The sequence below is a fragment of the Mobula hypostoma genome, chromosome 23, assembly GCF_963921235.1.
Source record: "Mobula hypostoma chromosome 23, sMobHyp1.1, whole genome shotgun sequence".
In the NCBI taxonomy this organism is placed as follows: Eukaryota; Metazoa; Chordata; class Chondrichthyes; order Myliobatiformes; family Myliobatidae; genus Mobula; species Mobula hypostoma.
The window spans coordinates 48,772,640-48,793,117 of NC_086119.1; the positions used below are offsets into that span (position 1 = coordinate 48,772,640).

At 42.2% G+C, this 20,478-nt stretch overlaps 1 protein-coding gene across 5 annotated transcripts in view; it reads right to left on the reverse strand.

Moving 5' to 3' along the window:
- The window catches only part of srrm3 (serine/arginine repetitive matrix 3), a 417,679-nt gene that overhangs the window by 219,034 nt on the left and 178,167 nt on the right, over positions 1–20,478 (reverse strand). The window contains exon 1 of one of the 5 annotated variants that reach the window (XM_063031474.1): positions 2,068–2,489. The exons of the other annotated variants lie outside the window; for them this stretch is intronic. Coding sequence (XP_062887544.1) covers positions 2,068–2,225 — 158 coding nt within the window. The 5' untranslated portion in view covers positions 2,226–2,489. Of the gene's footprint in view, positions 1–2,067; positions 2,490–20,478 lie in introns of those variants that run through there. 5 annotated transcript variants of the gene reach the window in all.

A 20,478-nucleotide genomic window follows, 5' to 3' on the forward strand; every position in this document is an offset into this window, starting at 1 on the left:
CTATCGTCTTGCTTTTTCTAATCCACACTAATTAGCTTTTAATAAAAGATGCTCTTGGGTCATTTCCTAAAGGTCATCAAACAGATACATTGTTGCAGTATGCTGCTAACTCTAATTAAACTGGGCATGTTTAAGCTGCAGCAATCCTCGGTCACATTTTTATCACTTGTCTGACTGGAAAAGTGAAGTTAAATGCTAACTGGACTTCTATCTCGCAGGTTTCCAACAGTATTGAGGTCACTTGTTTCACACAGTCAGTCTGATGATGTAATTTATTATCAATTCTAGCTCCGCAATGAAATAATCTTCTGGTAGCTGGCACCAAACACATTAAAGGCCCAATAAGCTTATTTTTATAAGGTTTCCATGAGAACTAAGAGCAGCAGCAATTCATCCACGCTTCAATTTAGAAAGAACAATACACCTGGATCCAAAAAGTACCTCTCCCAGCACGAGAAGAACTTCACAGCTAATTATGTATATTTGAAATTCAGTCGGAAGTGCTGTATGTAAGGAAGATGTCCCAGAATCAATCCTGAAATTTACATCCAGATGGTCTGTGTTACTTTTTAATTTAAGTTTGCTTAGCTACACTAGTCAGGACTCCAAGCTGATACATCAAATTGGAATCCTAGCTAGTGTAATGACACTGATTTAGTCAAGATCTGACCTGACTTGGTGAGTGCATGGAATGGGATGGTGGAGGCAGATATGATAGGGTCTTTTAAGAGACTCCTGGACAGGTACATAGAGCTCAGAAAAATAGTAACCCCAGGTAATTTCTCAGGTAAGGACATATTCGGCACAGCTTTGTGGGCCGAACGGCCTGTATTGTGCTGTAGGTTTTCTATGTTTCTATGACTTTTACAGTAGATAAAAGTCATATTCTCCGGAATAGGAATTTTCTGTTTACTCTATTAGTTTTGATTTTAATAGTAAATTTATACTCACGGATTTAATACAGTGAGATTTTAGGTTTGTATCTGTAACAATGTGAAGCGGTTGTGAAAATGCATTTTTAAAGGGACAGTTGTGTAAACTTGATTTCCAGCCGTCAACGTATTAATATAGTTCAATTTTGGGAATTAAAATTCTCTCACTCCAATTTGTAACTGGCAATGTTAAAGGGAAATGCATCTGAGGTTGCTTTCCTTATGATCCTTTCTGGTCTTGATAAAAGGGAGTATTTAATGAGGTAAATATGTATGTGTGTGGGAAGTTTCATGACCATTTTCACACAAGTAGTTAAGAACTTCCACTTACTGAGGTCACATCAGTGACTTTGAGATTTGATTGAAATATGATTCATAGTAACGTCACTCTGTGACAAGTGAGCTTTTAACAATAGTTATTTAATATATCTTGATTCTATAACCTAAGTATTTTGCATCTGTGAACTATCACAGTGAAAAAAATCAGAGGCTCGGAGTGCACGCGAAGTATGCAATTCATTCTGATTTTCTTGCTTGGGCGGAGAGATTAGTCCAATTCTCCAATAACCTACGGTAATTGACAAATCCCAGTTTGGCGGTGGTCGAGAGGCTGAGTTTGTTGTCCAGATCGGCTTTCCACAAAACACTTGTTGCTGGAAGTCCGTTTACCCGGCTTCTACTTTCTACAATGTGTATCGAAGTCAGCAAAGGGCCTGTTCCCGAGCATGCATCTACCTGTCTCTGACACATAGAGGTCAAGACAGGCTTCCCTTTCTACGTCCTTCAGTGATAACACCCCATCTCCAGTAAGCTTTACCAAACGCACAGTAAAGACAATCCAGTGACAGCCATCGCCATTGAATTGTGGTGGTAACAGCTGAACAATAGGACAGCAGTGTTTCCCGAAATGGCAAAGACAGGAATGCTCTAGGTAGCGCCGCAGTGAGACAGTGCAACGCTGAAAAAAAGCATCCATTTTACATACAAGAGCAAAACGAGTATCAACCTCAACATTTTCATTCTCCACAATATACAGTCACCATTACATTCAGATATTTATGTGAAAATTTGGGGAATTCCACGGTAGACGTGCAATTGGCGTCACTAAACATTAAAAATACTGCACGACACTAACCTGCTCTCACAGGCGCTGGAAGGCTTTCTGCAATCAAAGCTTTCCATGGACATAGGCTGAAGCCTTGGAGTGGCCACTGTTTGCAAAGCTCCTTTCCAAAACTGTTCAAAGAGCTGCTTCTCACCGTATTCTACTCTTGTCATGTCCGAGCACATCATGCATCAATGAAATGCTGCTGATACACGGCACCGTAAGCACACGCTCAGAGGGGGAGAAAAAATGGATGCTCCAGGACTGCCTCCCAGTTGCAGTGAAGAGAGTGAAGCGGATCTTCAGCTCCGCGCTCTCACGGTCTGCTCGGAACGGTGCCTGACGCGTTGTTAGTTGTGCAGCCCAGCATATACGCAGCGACCGCGGAGCATATTCTGCCGTGTCGGTATCGTGGTACAGTACCGGCTCCAAGACTTCCATAGGAACCTACAGCCTCAATCCCCAGGGTTTGCCACTGAGAGGTTTATTCTGCTGCCCTGGTGGAGAAATTTCCAGAATTTGCCTTTTCCTCCCTCCCCCGATTAAAACATTCAAGCAAATGCTGCATCTTTCCCCGCAAAATAGACATTCTTTATAGCTCTTTAAAAACCAGCCCAAAGTACAGAGAAATTTAAATAGTTCTGATTTTTGTGCAATATGTTCTTTCAATATTCTGGAAGAAAGCGGCGTTCCACCGTTAACTGTAAGGTAACAATCTCTAAGACTGGTTTATCCGAAAACCAGGACTCTGGATTACCGGATTCAAGGGATTCAGTCAACAGCTGCCTACAATGTTAGAACAACGGTATAATGTGTTAATGGAAACTATTTAATCAGGTATTACAGATATTGATACAATTAGCAGTTCCATATTGTGTAGTTATTAGTATACTCATCTCAAATGATTTGTGTACCAAATGCAAACAGCTGGCTCATCCTTTGTCAATGTAATCAGCTTCCAAAAACAGGATTCTATTAGATTACAACTGAAAAAATTTGCAAATAAAAGAGTAAATATTTATTTTCCTGAGAAGTGAAATGAATTCAAATCAGGTTCCCTTTCATGAGCTCTGTACTTTCCCCTAAACTATCCTTGTCTAGAAGCTGAATCATGTAGATTGCAGTCTTCAACAGGGGAGCACCAAGGACATCTTCTGTATGAGGTGACTCGTTTCTGATTTTTCTCTTTTGTTTTGTATAAAGGTTTCATTTTTGTATAGCCTTTTTTCTCTCTCTTCACTGTCTTATATAATTTATATAATTTTTATCCTGAGTTGTCTGTCTTTGATGCTAATTTTTCACTGTACTTGTACCTCGCTGTACTCCTGCACATGACAATAAACTCAAGTCAACTTTACCTGACTAGGTTTTTTTCCTGCACCAAGCAAACTAATATCGATGTAACCTAGTGAGCATTTCCAGGTGAAATCGCGCCAATTAGCTGGAATCCACACTGTTATCCCCATGTTTTCCCAGAAGCAGACATGCATACTAAGACATCACCCATCATGAAACGAGTGTTTGACACCTTCACACATAAATTAGAGCTTCCAGGTCTGGAACATGACCGTTTGTGAATGTCACATAGTGCTCAACCTATTGAATTTGCTATTTCGAGGATACTGGGTCACAATGGGATACTTCATAGAGACACCCGAACACACACTAGAGACTGATTACCTGCCTCCACTAATTGCTCCAACAATGCTCAAACAAGCAAAGAGAGCTTTTTGGAGAATTTAGCTAATGAGAAATTCACTTAATTAGTGGCTCAGTCATCACGCTGCTTCAGTGGTAGAGTATCCAACACATCTCTTCCTACATCTGCATCCTGTTCCTGGCAGCTTATGCCTCAGTGAAGCATATGGAGCAATATACTTTCTATTGTTCATTTATAAGCCATGTAAAGGGTAATTGCAACTCCTAAAATGGATAAGAATAAGTCAGATGAAATATTAAGTGCCAAAGAATCGCAAAATTGATCCCAACTCACTTCAATCGTGTTATTTCTGGACGTGGCACATGCATTATTGCCGTTCACTACTGTAATACGATGTTAGCTAGTACAATTCCCATACTTTAATCACATAGTTAGATTGGAGGTTAGAGACAGACACGCAATCAACTTGCATTCTTAAAGTGGATTTGCCTTTTAGTATTATAAGGGCGCAGTAGCTTCACATTTAATCTGATTTACCAGGATTATGAGTGAACCTGTCTACGTACTGTATGGGAGATTCATGCCTCTTCCTACAACACCAACTTCACCTGCTTTCTTGATAGCCCTGTATTCTGGGTGGTGTCCTGTTTAAATGCTGTCATTCAACGGTAGTTAGAACCCCATGCTGTGGAGTGGAAATCTGGATTTCCATACTTCGTAACTAAAATTATGCCATTAGCTTTATGACCTGTATAATCAGTCCATTCCAACTTTGGATCACACCAACAATAAACCAAAAATATTGTTTTGATGTTGGAAGCAGGAAAAGAAGAATGTTCTGGCTTTGTCTTAGCATAATAATCTCTCCTGGGTTCAGAGATAGGAAAATAGAGGCAGAGTTTTTGTTCTGGTATTCAATGTACAGGATTTACTGGACCATTACAAGTAAGACTGAGCTGAGTCCTCTGGGCTTACAGTTGTGTGTCACTGACAAACTGGAGAACCATTAAAATACAGAGGTTTTATGCAGGTAGAAATCAAAAATTATTTCTGCAATTTCATGTTAGTCTTCGGATCTTTTGATTTTTCTTTACTTGCTGTTGAGGAAAGGGGACAGCACACAAGACAGTATTTATTTCATAATAACATTGGAAGGAATCCTGAATCAGCAGGTAATATCAGAACAGAAGACAATTTCGGAAGACAGGTTCTTTCCCCTTAAGGATCAAGAATGCAGCAACTGAGCTTTTATAACAGTGAGTAGTGTATACGTCTTCATCAGCACAGAAGTGGGCAAGTTTAGATCCATGGTTCCCAAAGAGGGTGATATCACCCCCTGGGGGTGGTGCAACTTTCTAAGGGGGCAATAAACATAAAGGGGATGGTGTGGGGCGCTCAGCTACAAGGGGGCAGCTGAGGGAATGCGGGCTTAAGTTAAGAAGTGAGTTACTTGTTTGATCCTCAGTGCCTCTTAATTGGTTATAATGATCACGCAATCACCTCATCTTTTGGTAACCCTGCGTTCTCTTAGACTTTGCTCAAAGCACAGTATAGTTGTTGAGAAGCAATATGACACTCTGTATTTGGCATATTGTGAGAAATCCGGACTGAAGAAATAGTGTTATTTCTGGACCTGGCCCGCGCATTATTGCCATTCACTATGGTAGTATGGTGTTAGCCAGTACAATTCCCATACTTTAATCATGTAGTGACCCAATTCATGGGTAAAGTTTCTTCAGATACGTAAAGTGTGAAAGAGAGGCAAGAGATGATATCGGACCACTGGAAAACGATATTGGAGAGGTGAGGTAGCACTGGAGAGGTAGCATTGAAAGAGGAAGCTGAAGAGCTTGTGGAGGCATTAGTAATGACCTTTCAAGAATCACTAGATTCTGGAATGGTTCTGGAAGACTGGAAAATTGCAAGTGTCACTCCACTCTTCAAGAAGGGAGAGAGGCAGAAGAAAGGAGTCTATAGGCCAGTTAGTCTGACCTCAGTGGTTGGGAAGGTGTTGCAGTCGATAATTAAAGATGAGTTCTCAGGGTACTTGGAGGCACGTGATAAAATAGGATGTAGTCATCATGGTTCCTCAGGGGAAAATTTTTACCTGACAAATCAGTTGGAATTCTTTGAAGAAATAACAAAGGAGAATTGGTTAATGTTGTGTACTTGGATTTTTAGAAGGCCTTTGACAAGGTGCAACACATGCAACTGCTTAGCAAGCTATGAGTCCATGGTACAAACAAAAAAGATTCTAGGATGGATAAAGCAGTGGCTGATTGGCAGGAGGCAAAGAATGATAATAAAGGAAGCCTTTTCTAGTTGGCTGCGAAATGACTAGTGGTGTTCCACGGGGGTCTGTGCTGGGACCGATTCTTTGTACATTCTATGTCAATGATTTAGATGATGGAATTGATGACTTTGTTGCAAAGTTTGCTGATGATACGAAGATATCTGAAGGGGCAAGTGGTTTTGAGAAAGTAGAGGGGCTACAGAAGAGACAGATTAGGAGAATGGGCAAGGAAATGGCAAATGGAATACAGTGTCGGGAAGTGTATAGTCATGTTCTTTGGTAGAAGAAATGCAATGGTTGACTATTTTCTAAATGGAGAGAAAATACAAAAAACTGAGGTGCAAAGGGACTTGGGAGCCCTTGTGCAGGATTCCCTAAAGGTCAATTTGCAGGTTGAGTCTGTGGTGGGGAAGGCAAATGAAATGTTGGCATTCATTTCAAGAGGACGAGAATATAAAAGAAAGGATGTAACACTGAAACTTTATATAGCACTAGTGAGATCTCATTTGGAGTATTGTGAGGAGTTTTTGGCCCCTCATTTTAGAAAAGGATGTGCTGAAACTGGAGACCGTTCAAAGGAGGTTCACGAAAATTATTCCAGGACTGAATGGCTTGTCATATGAAGAGCGTCTAATGGCTCTGGGCCTGTATTCACTAGAATTCAGAAGAATGAGGGGTGACCTCATTGAAACCTATCAAATGCTGAAAGGCCTTGGTACAGCAGATGTGGAGAGATGGAAGCGTCTATGACCAGAGGACACAGCCTCAGAATAGAGGCCTTTAGTACGGAGATGAGGAGGAATTTCTTTAGCCAGAGAGTGGTGAATCTGTGGAATTCTTTGCCACAGGCAGCTGTGGAGGCCAAGACTTTATGCATATTTAAGGCAGAGTTTGATAGACTCTTGATTGGTCAGGGCATGAAGGGTTATGGGAAGAAGACAGGAGGCTGGGGCTGAGAGGAAAACTGGATCAGCCATGATGAAACAGTGAAGCAGAGTTGATGGGCCAAATGGCCTCACTCTGCTTCTAAATCTTATGGTCTTATGGTAAGTGATAGGCTGCACAAGTCATTAAATACTGTTATCACAGCAATAAATAAGATAAAGATCATGCACTTAATTCTCAACGACCTCAAGAGCTTTGTACTGAGAACAATAAACAGTTTGTATGCTTGTTGTTGCACACAGAAGTCAGATGGCTCTCAAAATGAAACAGCCTGAGACATTTCTATGCACTTTTTGAAACTGTGATAAAATTATTTAAAGACTTTCAGTAATCAACTCAAGAATATTAGGCATGTCTTCTCTTATTTGTCAGAATTATTTGCTAAATTTAATGAAATCAATCTTCCATTGCAAGGAAATGATATGAATCTTATCAAAGTCAAATCAGTCATCTCCACATTTCTGTCCAAGTTGACCCTATTAAGCACAATATTGGCCATCGCGACTTTTACCAGTTTCCAATCCTCTCTGAGTGGGAGAGGAAAGAAAGAGTACCAGATGATGATCTTCAAGTATTCTGTGCCCACTTGGGTGAGCTGCATAAAGACATGTCAGAGCAATTTCAGAATCTTCTCTCGATCCAAATTCCAGATTGGGAAATGAATCCATTCCTGAACACTTGCAGTGAGGAATTAACAGGAAGGATGAAGGAAGAACAAATCTTGCTACAAAATGACTTCGAGCTGAAGCCAAGGTTCAAAAATTCATTTCAAGAAATCTCTGAATGCTATCCTGCACTGTGGAGAAAGGTCAAGATGTTCTGTATTGCTGTTCCAACATCATACTTTGTGGAGCGTGGTTACAGTGCAGTTGCCTAATTCCTTTCAAAGCAACAAAACTGACCGCAAGTCACTCAATGTGGGGATCTGAGGCTCCTTCTGAGTGACATTCGACCTGATGTTGAGAAGCTGATATCTCTGCACAAAGCCCATCTATTTCATTGAAAGGTGAAAAAGCAATGAAGTAGTGAATTGTTAGACTACTAATGTACGTTCTAAAATTGTTGATGAAAATTGTACTGTAATTAAAGAAATATTTTTATTTGTTGCTTTAAATAGATTTGAAAATTTCTTTTTGCAATTACTTGTCACTGCTTTGAATCTGTAGTGCCTATTTTCTTTCTCTGTGCATCGTAGTCAAAATTCTTTATAGTTTTTACGTAATGGCTGGAAAGGGAGAGGGTTGCACTGGGGATGTGATCTGGAAGCCAAGGGGGCGGTAATCCAAAAAAAGTTCAGATCAATTTCATAATTGGCTGTTGTGGGATTTAAACTCACCACATCTGAATTACTTATTTATTGGCATAACCAGTGGCCGCAGGGCTGGTACAGAAAAAAATATCACACTGGCTGAAGAATGTAGCAACTGCTACATGAGCAAAGAAACCTTCATGAAAATCAGCCCTGAAGTTCCACAGTCATTTAGGAAAAGGATAAGGATCTAATAAAAGAAAAGATGTATTTCTGCATGCATTAATATATTTAGGCTGCAGGCTCTATTGCTAGAATCTTGATTTGGAAGTTACACGGGCTAAGAGTAATTATGACCTGACAATCCACATTACAATCTGAGATATCAAAGATATTGTGACTCTGGAATTTGATTGTACTTTAAAATGCGTGCTGAATTTCCAATAAACAAGGAGTTTGAACCATATTAACCCTGAGAACATTTTATTAACATGATTGCTATGCCTACCCAGATCCAATTGCAGTGTTTAGCCTATTAATAAGTATTTGAGGGATGTAATTTTTACAGGTGCCAGACCAGTTAGCACAACAGATGCAAAGTCAGTTGGTGAAGATAAAGGCATAGACTCGTGCAGCATGGAAAGAATCCATTAACTGGTCTATGCCGAGCAAGATGCCCATTTCCCTGCATTTGGTCTATAACTTTCATAACCTTTCCCATCCATGTATCTATGCAACTGTCTTTTAGAAGTTGTTACTGTACTTGCCTCAACCACTTCCTCTGGCTGCTCAATCCACACCTGTACCATCCTCTGTGTAAAAACGTTGCCCCTCAGGTTGCAATAAAATCCTTTCCCTTTCTTCTCAACTCTGATGCAAAGACTGAGCGCATTCATCCTATTTACACTCCCTGTGATCTTATACACCTCTATAAGATCACTCCTCAATTTCCGATGCTCTGAGAAATATATTTTCCAACATCTTCCCTATTGCGATTCAGTTGGGAGAATAGTTCTTGTAACTCAGTGACAACTGAAAAACAGGAATACATAGCGACCTCCTACATCAGTGAGGCCAGATGTAGTTTGGGGGACTGTTTGGTTGAGAACCTCCACTCCATCCACCGTGCCAGCCAGGATCTTCCAGTGGCCAGCCATTTCAATTCCTCTTCACATTCCTACACTTACATACCTGTTCAAAGCCTCCTCCTCTGCCAGGTCATGGCCAAATGAACATTAAAGGAACTGCCCATTGTAGTCTTCAATACAACAGCACAAACACTAAGTTCTCAAACATCCATTAACCAGTCCTTCTCTGTCCCTTTCCCCCTATTTTTCCTTATTTTTCTTCACCTTTTTTCTTCTTTTTCACTCTGCTTGATCCACTTTCCTCAAAGCTCTATCTCTTTCCCAACTCCCACTTTTGTCATATGCCCATCAACCACATACTCCTCCCACTAATTCCCGTCCCCAACTCCACCACCCATTGACTTCTATCAGACTCCTTTGACATTTCTACTTATCATTTCCCAGCTTCAGATCTCACCTGCTCGTCACCATCTTCACCTGGACCCACCTATCACCTGCCAGCTATTTCTCCAGTCTTTCCCCTCCACCTTTTTATTCTGGCTGCTTCCACCTTTCTTCCAGTCAAGCTGGAAGGGTCTAATTTTTCAACGTTGAATGTCCATTTCCCTCCTTCCTTGCTGTTGAATCTGTTGAGTTCTTCAGAATTTTGTACGTTGCTCTAGATTGCAGCCTCTGTTGTCTCTTTTGTTTCCATTTATACTCTGTTGTAAGGCAGTATGGTTTGTGGTTTGGTCCTCACCCCTATATTTCAGGGTAGTAAATATCTCAAGTTGTTTTAGCGCTGTTGATGAAGCAATAGCAGACTGATGCTATCCAGTTTTGTAAATTGTGCACCATGCAGTCACAGAGGACATGATGGGCAGCAGTGGATGGATGATTGGGGTGGCTGTTTTGTGCAGAATCAAATCAAGCTTCTTTCATGTGCTTGGAGCTATTCTTATTCAGATAGATTGAGAACATTCTACAATATTCTGTTGTGGTTGCTATTTATTTATTTATTGAGATACAGCACAGAATAGGCCCTTCTGGCCCTTTGAGTCACACCACCCAGCAATCTGAAGATTTAATCCTAGCCTAAACATGGGACAATTTACAATGACCAGTTAACCACCAGCTGGTGTGTCTTCGGACTATTGCATCCGGAGGAAATCCTTGCCGTCACGGGGAGAACGTGCAAGCTCCTTACAGGCATCAGCGGGTCTGAACGTAGGTCGTCTGTGCTGTGAAGCGCTGTGCTAACTATTATTCTACTGTGCTGCATTCACCCATTCATTATAGAAATCTGTGACAAACACATTTGCCTCATGATGTTCATGGCACTGAAAATAAATATGCATCCTATCCCACCCTCCAGAAGGACCACAGCTTTGTCGTCATTTGGAGGCTTGCTGAATGGCCTAATTCTGCTCCTAAGTCTTATGGTCTTGTGCGCCTCAATGACCCGGAGAGGTGTGCTGGCTGGAGTCGGGGCTTCATGCTTTAGCTCTTGGTAGGGTCAGCCATGACAAACAGGTCAAAGGGTAGAGGCCAGACTAAAAGTGGTTCACTAGTTCTCTGGTTCAGCTCAGGGCTAACAATGCTGACTGGTAAAACAAAACTGCTATGGAAACAGCAATGAAGAATCCTTCTAAATCTGAGTGCAAAGGCATACCTGAGTCTCCACCCTGGACTTGCATGACTGATAGTAGTGAAAACTGAGAGAGGAAGCTACTGACATGACGAAGGAAGCCCTGAACACCGCCACAGATGAAGGACTTTCTTTGCTGCCCTAAACACCAGTGGTGTAATGGACAGTAAGTATCCTATCCTACATTCCATCAGCTCTACAACCAAAGCTCCTCAAATCCAGACATGTTTTAATACAAGTTTCTCCTTCCTGATATCATTGACGCTGGCAACAGGGAAGCAATAAACCACCCTGGAATCAAATCAAATCAAGTTTAATTATCATTCAAACCATACACAAATACAGTTGAATGAGACAACGTTCCTCTCGGCCAAGATGCAAAACATTCAAAATAGCAAGCAAACATTCAAAAATTTTAACATAATTGAAAATATCAAGCAAAGAAGCATATTCACTCGGAAAAAAACCCTATGTACTCCAAGAGCCTAAGCAACATTGTCCAACAATCAATTGTGCAGTTCCCCAGCACACAGTCCAGCCTGTCATCCCACTGCTTGCACACAGGGGACAGCACGGACAGGAAAGGCCAGGCCCCAGCCGAGCTCAACCGCACTGCAGCGCTTCCGCATCTCTCATCTGGTCTGTAGCAGCAGGCAAGCCTGAGGCTTGAGGCCTAGTTCTCACTACAACTGAGGCTACACAGCTCCCATGTCGACTGCCCCTCCACCAGACAAGGGTAACAGGCCTGCGGCAACTTACATTATCACTGTCCAAGAGTCTCACTTGGAATCACAGTAATAATTGTAACCCGAAAACTATTGCTTTTGTGGACATTCTCCTCTTTCCCTCCCTCCCTGTGTCTATGCGGTACCTATGACCCCATGTTATGTCTCTGGTTGCATTACCCTGAGAAATTTTTTCTTGCGTAACTACTCAAAACAAATACTGATTAGTGAGCTATGTACCTCCAAGCTTCCCCTGAAAGACCTGTCTATTCTTTTCTCGTCTGACAGCCACTCATTGTTTCCCTGACTGCAGTTCCTTGAGCTGTGGGGGATGACCTTCTGAAGTGCGTTATCCGTGAAAGAAAATAGCATCACAAATGTACTATCGTCTCACAAGAGATCCTGCAGATGCTGGAAATCTTGAGCAATGAACCAAGAATGGTGGAGGAACCCAGCAGGTCAGGCAGCATCAAGTGAGGGAAATGTACATAGAAACATAGAAACATAGAAAATAGGTGCAGGAGTAGGCCATTCGGCCCTTCGAGCCTGCACCGCCATTCAGTATGATCATAGCTGATCATCCAACTTAGAACCCTGTACCTGCCTTCTCTCCGTACCCCCTGATCCCTTTAGCCACAAGGGCCATATCTAACTCCCTCTTAAATATAGCCAATGAACTGGCCTCAACAGTTTCCTGTGGCAGAGAATTCCACAGATTCACCACTCTCTGTGTGAAGAAGTTTTTCCCCATCTCGGTCCTAAAAGGCTTCCCTTTTTATCCTTAAACTATGACCCCTCGTTCTGGACTTCCCCAACATTGGGAACAATCTTCCTGCATCTAGCCTGTCCAATCCCTTTAGAATTTTATACGTTTCAATAAGATCCGCCCTCAATCTTCTAAATTCCAGCGAGTATAAGCCTAGTTGATCCAGTCTTTCATCATATGAAAGTCCTGCCATCCCAGGAATCAATCTGGTGAACTTTCTTTGTACTCCCTCTATGGCAAGAATGTCTTTCCTCAGATTTGGGGACCAAAACTGCACACAATACTCCAGGTGTGGTCTCACCAAGGCCTTGTACAACTGCAGTAGTACCTCCCTGCTCCTGTACTCGAATCCTCTTGCTATAAATGCCAGCATACCGTTCGCCTTTTTCACCGCCTGCTGTACCTGCATGCCCACTTTCAATGACTGGTGTATAATGACACCCAGGTCTCGTTGCACCTCCCCTTTTCTTAATCGGCCACCATTCAGATAATAATCTGTTTTCCTGTTCTTGCCACCAAAGTGGATAACCTCACATTTATCCACATTATATTGCATCTGCCATGAATTTGCCCACTCACCTAACCTATCCAAGTCACCCTGCATCCTCTTAGCATCCTCCTCACAGCTATCACTGCTGCCCAGCTTCATGTCATCCGAAGCTAGGAGGGTGGGAGGGGGAGCACAAGAGCATGAGCTGGCAGGTAATAGGTGAGTGCAGGAGACGGGGGTGGGGGGTGGGGGTTGAAGGGGAATAATGTGAGAAGTCCAATCCTGATGAAGGGTTTCAGCCTGAAACATCAACGGTTTATTTATTTCCATTGATGCTGCCTGACCAGCTGAGTTCCTCCAGCATTTTGCATGTGATACTACGGCGTCATGTTGCAGGGTTTTGACCCAAAATGTCAACAAGGCGTCTTCCCCTGCAGATGCTGCTCAACCCACTTCGTTCCTCCGGCAGTTTTTTTTTTGCTGTACTATAGTAATGTCAATTGTCGCTCAGTCTCCAGAGTTCAGAGCTCTGATCTGGCTGTGGTACTAAGTGCATTCATAGCTGCTCGGATGCAGGAAAAGTCCTACAGTTCCCGCATATAACATGTTAAATATTCCACAGGTCTAATGTGTCATGTCACTCCTCAATTTATAAGATTAATTCATTTAGAAGATTAAGGAATACTGTTCCAATTAATTCACACTGCTTTACCTACCTAAGCAAACTTAATTTCCCAGCTTAGATTTCTCAGCTGTGTATCACTTACTGATTTTAAATTCATCAGGACCATTTTCTGTCCTGTTCTTAAATGCTATTAACCTCTCTGTTTCCTGAAAGAAGAAAGAAAGATAAGAAAATAAGAACCTCAACAAAACAAGTGATATTCTCTGAGTCTATCGGAGGATTACCCCTGGACTGGTCCAGTTGTCTGAAGCACTGTGAGAGGACCCAAGTGTTTCTCCCCACAATGTTCACTGCAGTTCCATGTACCTCATCAAATGTGCTCTTGACAGCGCTTGCTAGGACCTAGGAGTTGGGGATCTGGGGCATGGTGGCAGACTCCCTTTAAATGATTGAACCACATGAGATTCCCCTGTACATGTCTTTAGCCATCCTAATCTGCTGCTGGTTACACAAAAGATTACATTCAGATTGTCATGGGATGTGAAAATGGGAGTCAAGCAGGATCTAAGCAATTACCTCAATACAGATGAATGGCATGCAGATTTCTACAGATGTATTGTGGAGAGCATTCTGACTGATCACATCACTACCTGGTTTGGGGGTGACTCCAACGCACAAGGTTGAAAGAACTTGCAGAGGGCTGTGGACTCAGCCAGTTCCGTCACTGACACACACTTCCCCAGCACTGAGCACATTTTCAAAAGGTGGGGCATCCATCATGAAAGACCGTCACCATCTGGGACATGCCCCCTCCTCATTACTACCATCAGAAAGGAGGTGGAGGAGCATGAAGACCAGCATTCAATGTTCTAGGAACAGCTTCTTCCCCTCTGCCATCAGATTTACCAACAGTCAGTAAGTCCGTGAACACTACCCATGAATAGTATTTCTATTTTGAAGTACTATTTTTTTCATCTTGTAATTTGTAGTCATTTGTTATGCCTGTGCTGTATTGTTTTAAGTATAGAGTCTATTAATTTTTGCCTCATGTGGAAGCCTGGTGTCTGACCAATTCCCCTCTCCTTGAGAGCCTCGAAACTTTGATTGTTCTCAGCTGCAGGGTGGTTACAGGCAGCACTCTGTGACTTGAGCTTTGGTTTCAGTGGGTACCAGATCTCAATAACTTTATACCCTCTCGATACAAAGCCACTTTGCCTGCTCAACATAATGGGATTGCTGATAAAAAGCTCTTCGAGAAAAGGTAACCCGAGCGCTCTCCCCCTCCAAATTTCTCGTCTTTGGGAAAGAAGATTTGCCTTAGTGCCCCACAACCTTCATATAAATGAACATCCTTTTAAATAGCCTGGATTGTGAGGAATGCTGAGAGTGCAGAGGGTGGGAGAGTGCTCATTCTCCCTTCTGTTCACGTTGTTTCCTCCTGAGTAATTCACCAGTCCAATAGAAATATTTAATTTGTCAGTAAAAGCATCGAAGCATTATAACATGAAAACCAATGTCTCTGATGACCTACATTCTTTTGACGTACAAGTCCAAATCATGTATTGAATTCCATAAGTCGCACGAGAAGTATCTCAATGCTGTAATCAAAATTTACCATCAAAGTTTTAAGAAAAATGCTTCATGCAGTTCTGGGAAAGTCTGTGCTACATGATGCAATTTCTTGTCTCTTGTCCCTGATGAGGTATTTTACTTCTTGATGTTGTTTCATTTCCTCCGCTTACAAAAAGCCTTGAAGTGTTACTAGATGCTCCAATTGTATTGAAGTATACACAATAATGACAACTGAATTACTATAATTTATCCCATTTTCTTGTTTTAGTAGGTCTCTAAACATACTGCAATGTTATGGGAGTCAAGGGATAAAGATATTGTGTGGGAAATAACTACTTCAGTAGAACACCAGATATTATCTTAAAGAAAGGCAGGTCAGTTTGAACGGCTAGTCACCTATCCCTACTCCTTTTTCATATGTTCTTACATGACTTACATTCTTAACGAACATTGGCTGATACTGTATATCTGTTCTTTCTACATGACAATGAGCAATCAGATTCCAGATGGTTTCTCAGACAGCAGATGGTAACCTTTTTGATTACCAGAAATTATGATGCATGTTTCATTCATCAGCTACTTTCAAACTGTCATATTTTATAATATAAAATCATAAGATCCTGTTCTAGAGGCCTGATTTTAACCCTGCAGGGAAAATCAGACTGGAAGGAAGCAGAGCCTAAGAGAACAGTAATGGGGAGCATGGGAAGTTTTGGGAAGTGATATTTAGGGCAGTCTCATTTTCAGGAGCTTTCTGCTAACTCAGCAGATTCCTTTTTCAGTCACTTGCCAGACTGGGTTACTATCCCCCAAATCCCAGTTAAATGTAGGAGAACTGGCTATTTATGGTGGTTATTCCATGAGTGCACGTGTCGAAGTACATCTGTAACCCTGAAGTCTTCATGAATTTGTAACTTTTGTAAAATGTACTGTGACAAAATGGAACCTATGAGACCCTATGCTGGTTTGCTAGTTTGGATGGGAAGCTTACAAGTCCATGTGCGGGCATTTTATCAAGATATGTGTTTTATGACAGGAAGGTGAGTGTCTTATGGTGGGAGGGAAGTTTTGACAACAGAGGTAAACAGGATACATCTTCTAAAGAGAAATCAAAGAAAATCAGGAACTAGAGATGATGTAGATAACATTAGAATGTAATGGTATGAAACAACCTAATTACTGTTCTCTATAAAAAAATTAGAAGTACTTTTTTTGAGCTATGAAATTGAAGCTATATCCAGACGATAACGTGTGAAGGTAGATCTTCCCTTGCATGTGAATAAAATGTATCTATAATTTGATTCCCCCTGAATTTGTTGTAGTTTGTTACTGTATATTAGAACACCTAGCTGAATGATACACAACACCCACAGAAAGAAAGAGAAAAACATCCAGAGCCCAAAATCAATGTCAAAAACATATCAGGAGAAAAATATCTCATTTACATTGCTGGCAATATGCAATAACTCATTCTAAGTGGGTAGCTATTCTAAATGAATGACAGAACAGAATTATACTTCCACTGTGGCTACTTTGTTCCATTGTGAGCATAAAATGTGTGTTAAGATCACAGTTTACTGACGTGAATGAAGTAATCATTGTGATAGCTCATTTCTTAGTTCTATTGAACCTAATATTGTGACGTAAATTATTTTACAAGTGGTGATGTAAAGATCCACTGACTAATTGAGGTGCATGTATCATCTTGTTTCTGACTTCGGCACCTGCATCTTTAGCCGAGCTGTTCCAATACAATTACAATGCTGGTATATGTAATATTGATGTGACTCAGACACCGCTGTAGATTGAACAACCACGTTTATTCACCAGACTTCTATTTTTTTTTTACCTTTTCACATCCTGACGTCATACACACTCTGACGCTACGAATACTCACACAATACATTACATCCCCCTTCTCAAGATTTTTTTTCTTTTTACAACACTGTGAATTACCAAAACAATGCCTCTAGTATGCCCTTCTTACAGCGCAACAACCATGAGATAAACTAAAAAAAAATCTTACCTTCTTGTACTGTATTCTGCATTGTATCTTACAATACCAACAGCAGTGTATTTTCTTTTACTAACATAGACTAATAAACCTTTTATTTCACAAACAACAGGAATTCTGCAGATACTGGAAATTCAAGCAGCACACATCAAAGTTGCTGGTGAACGCAGCAGGCAAGGCAGCATCTCTAGGAGGAGGTACAGTCCACGTTTCAGGCCGAGACCCTTCGCCAGGACTAACTGAAGGAAGAGCTAGTAAGAGATTTGAAAGTGGGAGGGGAATGGGGAGATCCAAAATGATAGGAGAAGACAGGAGAGGAAGGGATGGAGCCAAGAGCTGGACAGGTGATTGGCAAAAGGGATACAAGAGGATCATGGGACAGGAGGCCCAGGGAGAAAGAGGAGGATGGAGGGAGAAAAAGGAGAGTGATAGAAAGAATGTGTGTATAAAAATAAATAATGGATGGGGTACGAGGTGGAGGTGTTGTTCCGGGAGGAACAACACCTTATATTCCGTCTAGGTAGCCTCCAACCTGATGGCATGAACATCGACTTTTCTGACTTCCGCTAATGCCCCACCTCCCCGTCGTACCCCATCGGTTATTTATTTATATACACACATTCTTTCTCTCACTCTCCTTTTTCTCCCTCTGTCCCTCTGATTATACCCCTTGCCCATCCTCTGGTTCCCCCCCCCCCCACAGTCTTTCTTCCCGGACCTCCTGTCCCATGATCCCCTCACATCCCCTTTGCCAATCACCTGTCCAGCTGTTGGCTCCATCCCTCCTCCTCCTGTCTTCTCCTATCATTTTGGATCTCCCCCTCCCCCTCCCACTTTCAAATCTCTTCCTAGCTCTTCTTTCAGTTAGTCCTGACGAAGGGTCTCGGCCTGAAACGTCGACTGTATCTCTTCCTAGAGATGCTGCCTGGCCTGCTGCGTTCACCAGCAACTTTGATGTGTGTTGCTTTTATTTCACACTTTGGAACTTACGACATGTGTGATTTTGCCTCAAACTGTGTGAGACTGTATGTATGTCTAGTCTCTGTATCTAGCTGGAAGTTTGACTTTCTCCCAGACCGTGTGTGATACAACTGTGACTGTGCTCGTCCTTCATCAGTGTCATGTCTCTCGAGTGACCTCTGTGTCTTTGCGGTCTGCATTACTCTTGGTGTCGTTTGTTTCCATGTCTGTATCTGTGGAAATGTCCTGTGCATCTGTACGTGGAAACTCCCTCTCACCTGTCTTCAGCAGGTGCTTCCAGTTCCTCCTGTAGACTCTTCCATCCAGGGTGCGAACTAGGAAGGATCTTGGTTGCTGTTGTCTCTTCACAACCACAGCTGGTTGCCAAGTGTCTCCTCTCTGTATTCTGACATTTTCACCTGTATGCAGATCTGGCAACTGTCTTGTATGTCTGTCATAGTAGCTCTTTTGCTTTATTTGCTTGTACTTTTGCTTGTCATGTACGTGAGCATTACCTTCAGGAGTCAGTAGAGTTGTGGATGTTGGCAGTCTGGACTTCATACGATGTCCCATCAACAGCTGCGCAGGAGAGAACCCCACACCCTCAATCGGTGTGTTGCGGTATTCAAGCAGAGCAATGTAAGGGTCACCGTTGCTGCTTTGTGCCTCCTTGAGCATGTTCTTGACAGTTTGTACAGTTCTCTCTGCTTGTCCATTCGACTGAGCGTGCCCTGGACTGGAAGTAACATGTTGAAATTCCCAGCTTTCTGAGAACCCTCTGAACTCACCACTGGCATATTGTGGACCATTGTCACTAACGACAATATCTGGAATCCCATGTCTTGCAAAAGCTGACTTCATTGCGGTAATGACACCTCGACTGGACGTGTCACTTAACTTGGTGATCTCCGGATATTTTGAATAGTAGTCCACACAAAGCAGATATTCTGCACCATTGTAGTGAAAGAGATCTGTGCCAATCTTCTCCCATGGTCTTCCTGGTAGTGGGTGGGGAAGCAGAGGCTCTCTTGGATTGCTGTTTTTGTTTTCATTACAGACAGCACACTGAGACACAATGTCCTCTATCTGAGTTGACATGCCTGGCCAATGGAGAATGTCCCTTGCTCTTTCTTTACATTTCACTATCGCCAGGTGTGACTCATGAATTCTGTTGAGCATTTCCTGTCTCATTTGGTTTGATACGATGAGTTTTGCCGTTTTGAACATTAGCCCTGATGCATAGCTGATTTCCTCTTTAAATGTCCAGTATTTCTGCATTTCCTTTGGAACATCTTTTCTTTCTGTTGGCCATCCATTCATTGTAATGTCTCTTAGCATTTGCATTTCAGGATCATCTGCAGTCGCTTTCCTGAACATGTTCAACTTCTCCTCAGAGATGGGTAGCTGAGGTGTCACCCAGTTGACCTCCAGCTCTCTTCCTAGCAACCCTTCCTTTTGCTCTTTGAGGTAAGCACGGCTCAAAGCATCAGCGATGTACAGTTCTTTTCCTGGTTTATGGGTGACTGTGAGAGTGTACCTCTGTAGCCTGGGAAGCATCCTTTGCAGCCTCGTAGAAGCTTGGTGGAGTGGCTTTTTGAAGATGCTCTCAAGTGGTTTGTGATCACTCTCAACCTGGATTTCTTTGCCGTATACATATTGGTGGAAGTTCTCACACCCATAAACTATGGCGAGTAATTCCTTCTCGATTTGAGCATATCGGCATTGACAGTCCGTAAGTGCTCATGATCCATACGCCACAGGCCTCCCATCCTGCAGTATAACAGCTTTTATTCCCTCCAAACTGGCATCCACAGACATCATTACCGGTTTATTGACATCATAGAACTTGAGTGCTGGTGCATTGGTAACCAACTGCTTCAATGCGTCAAAACTTTTCTTTTGTTCGTCTTCCCAATGCCATTCAGTGTTGCTCTCTAGTAGCTTTCGGAGTGGAGCACTGACCCCTGATAAGTTGGGAATGAATTTGGCAAGATACTGTATCATGCCCGTGAACCACAATAGTTCTTGCTTGTCTTTGGGTGGTGGTAGCTGTACCACAGCTCTGACCTTTTCATCATCTGGTTTCAGCCCATCAGCACTGAGTACATGACCTATTTATTTGATCTCTGTAGTTCTGATCTTACATTTACTTTTGATCAGTTTTAGGTTGTACTCACGTGCTCTCTCCAGGAGCTTCCTCTGTCTCTGATCATGTTCCTCAATTGTGTCACGCCATATCAGCAAATCATTAATGATGTTGACCACCCTGTACAAGTCTTCAGTCACTTGTGCCACGGATCTCTGGAATACCTCTGATGCAGAAGAAATCCCAAAGGGTAGACGCAGGAAACGATATCTCCCTATGGGCGTGTTGAAGGTGCATAATTTGGAACTTTCTTCATCCAGCTTGATCTGCCAGAAACCTTG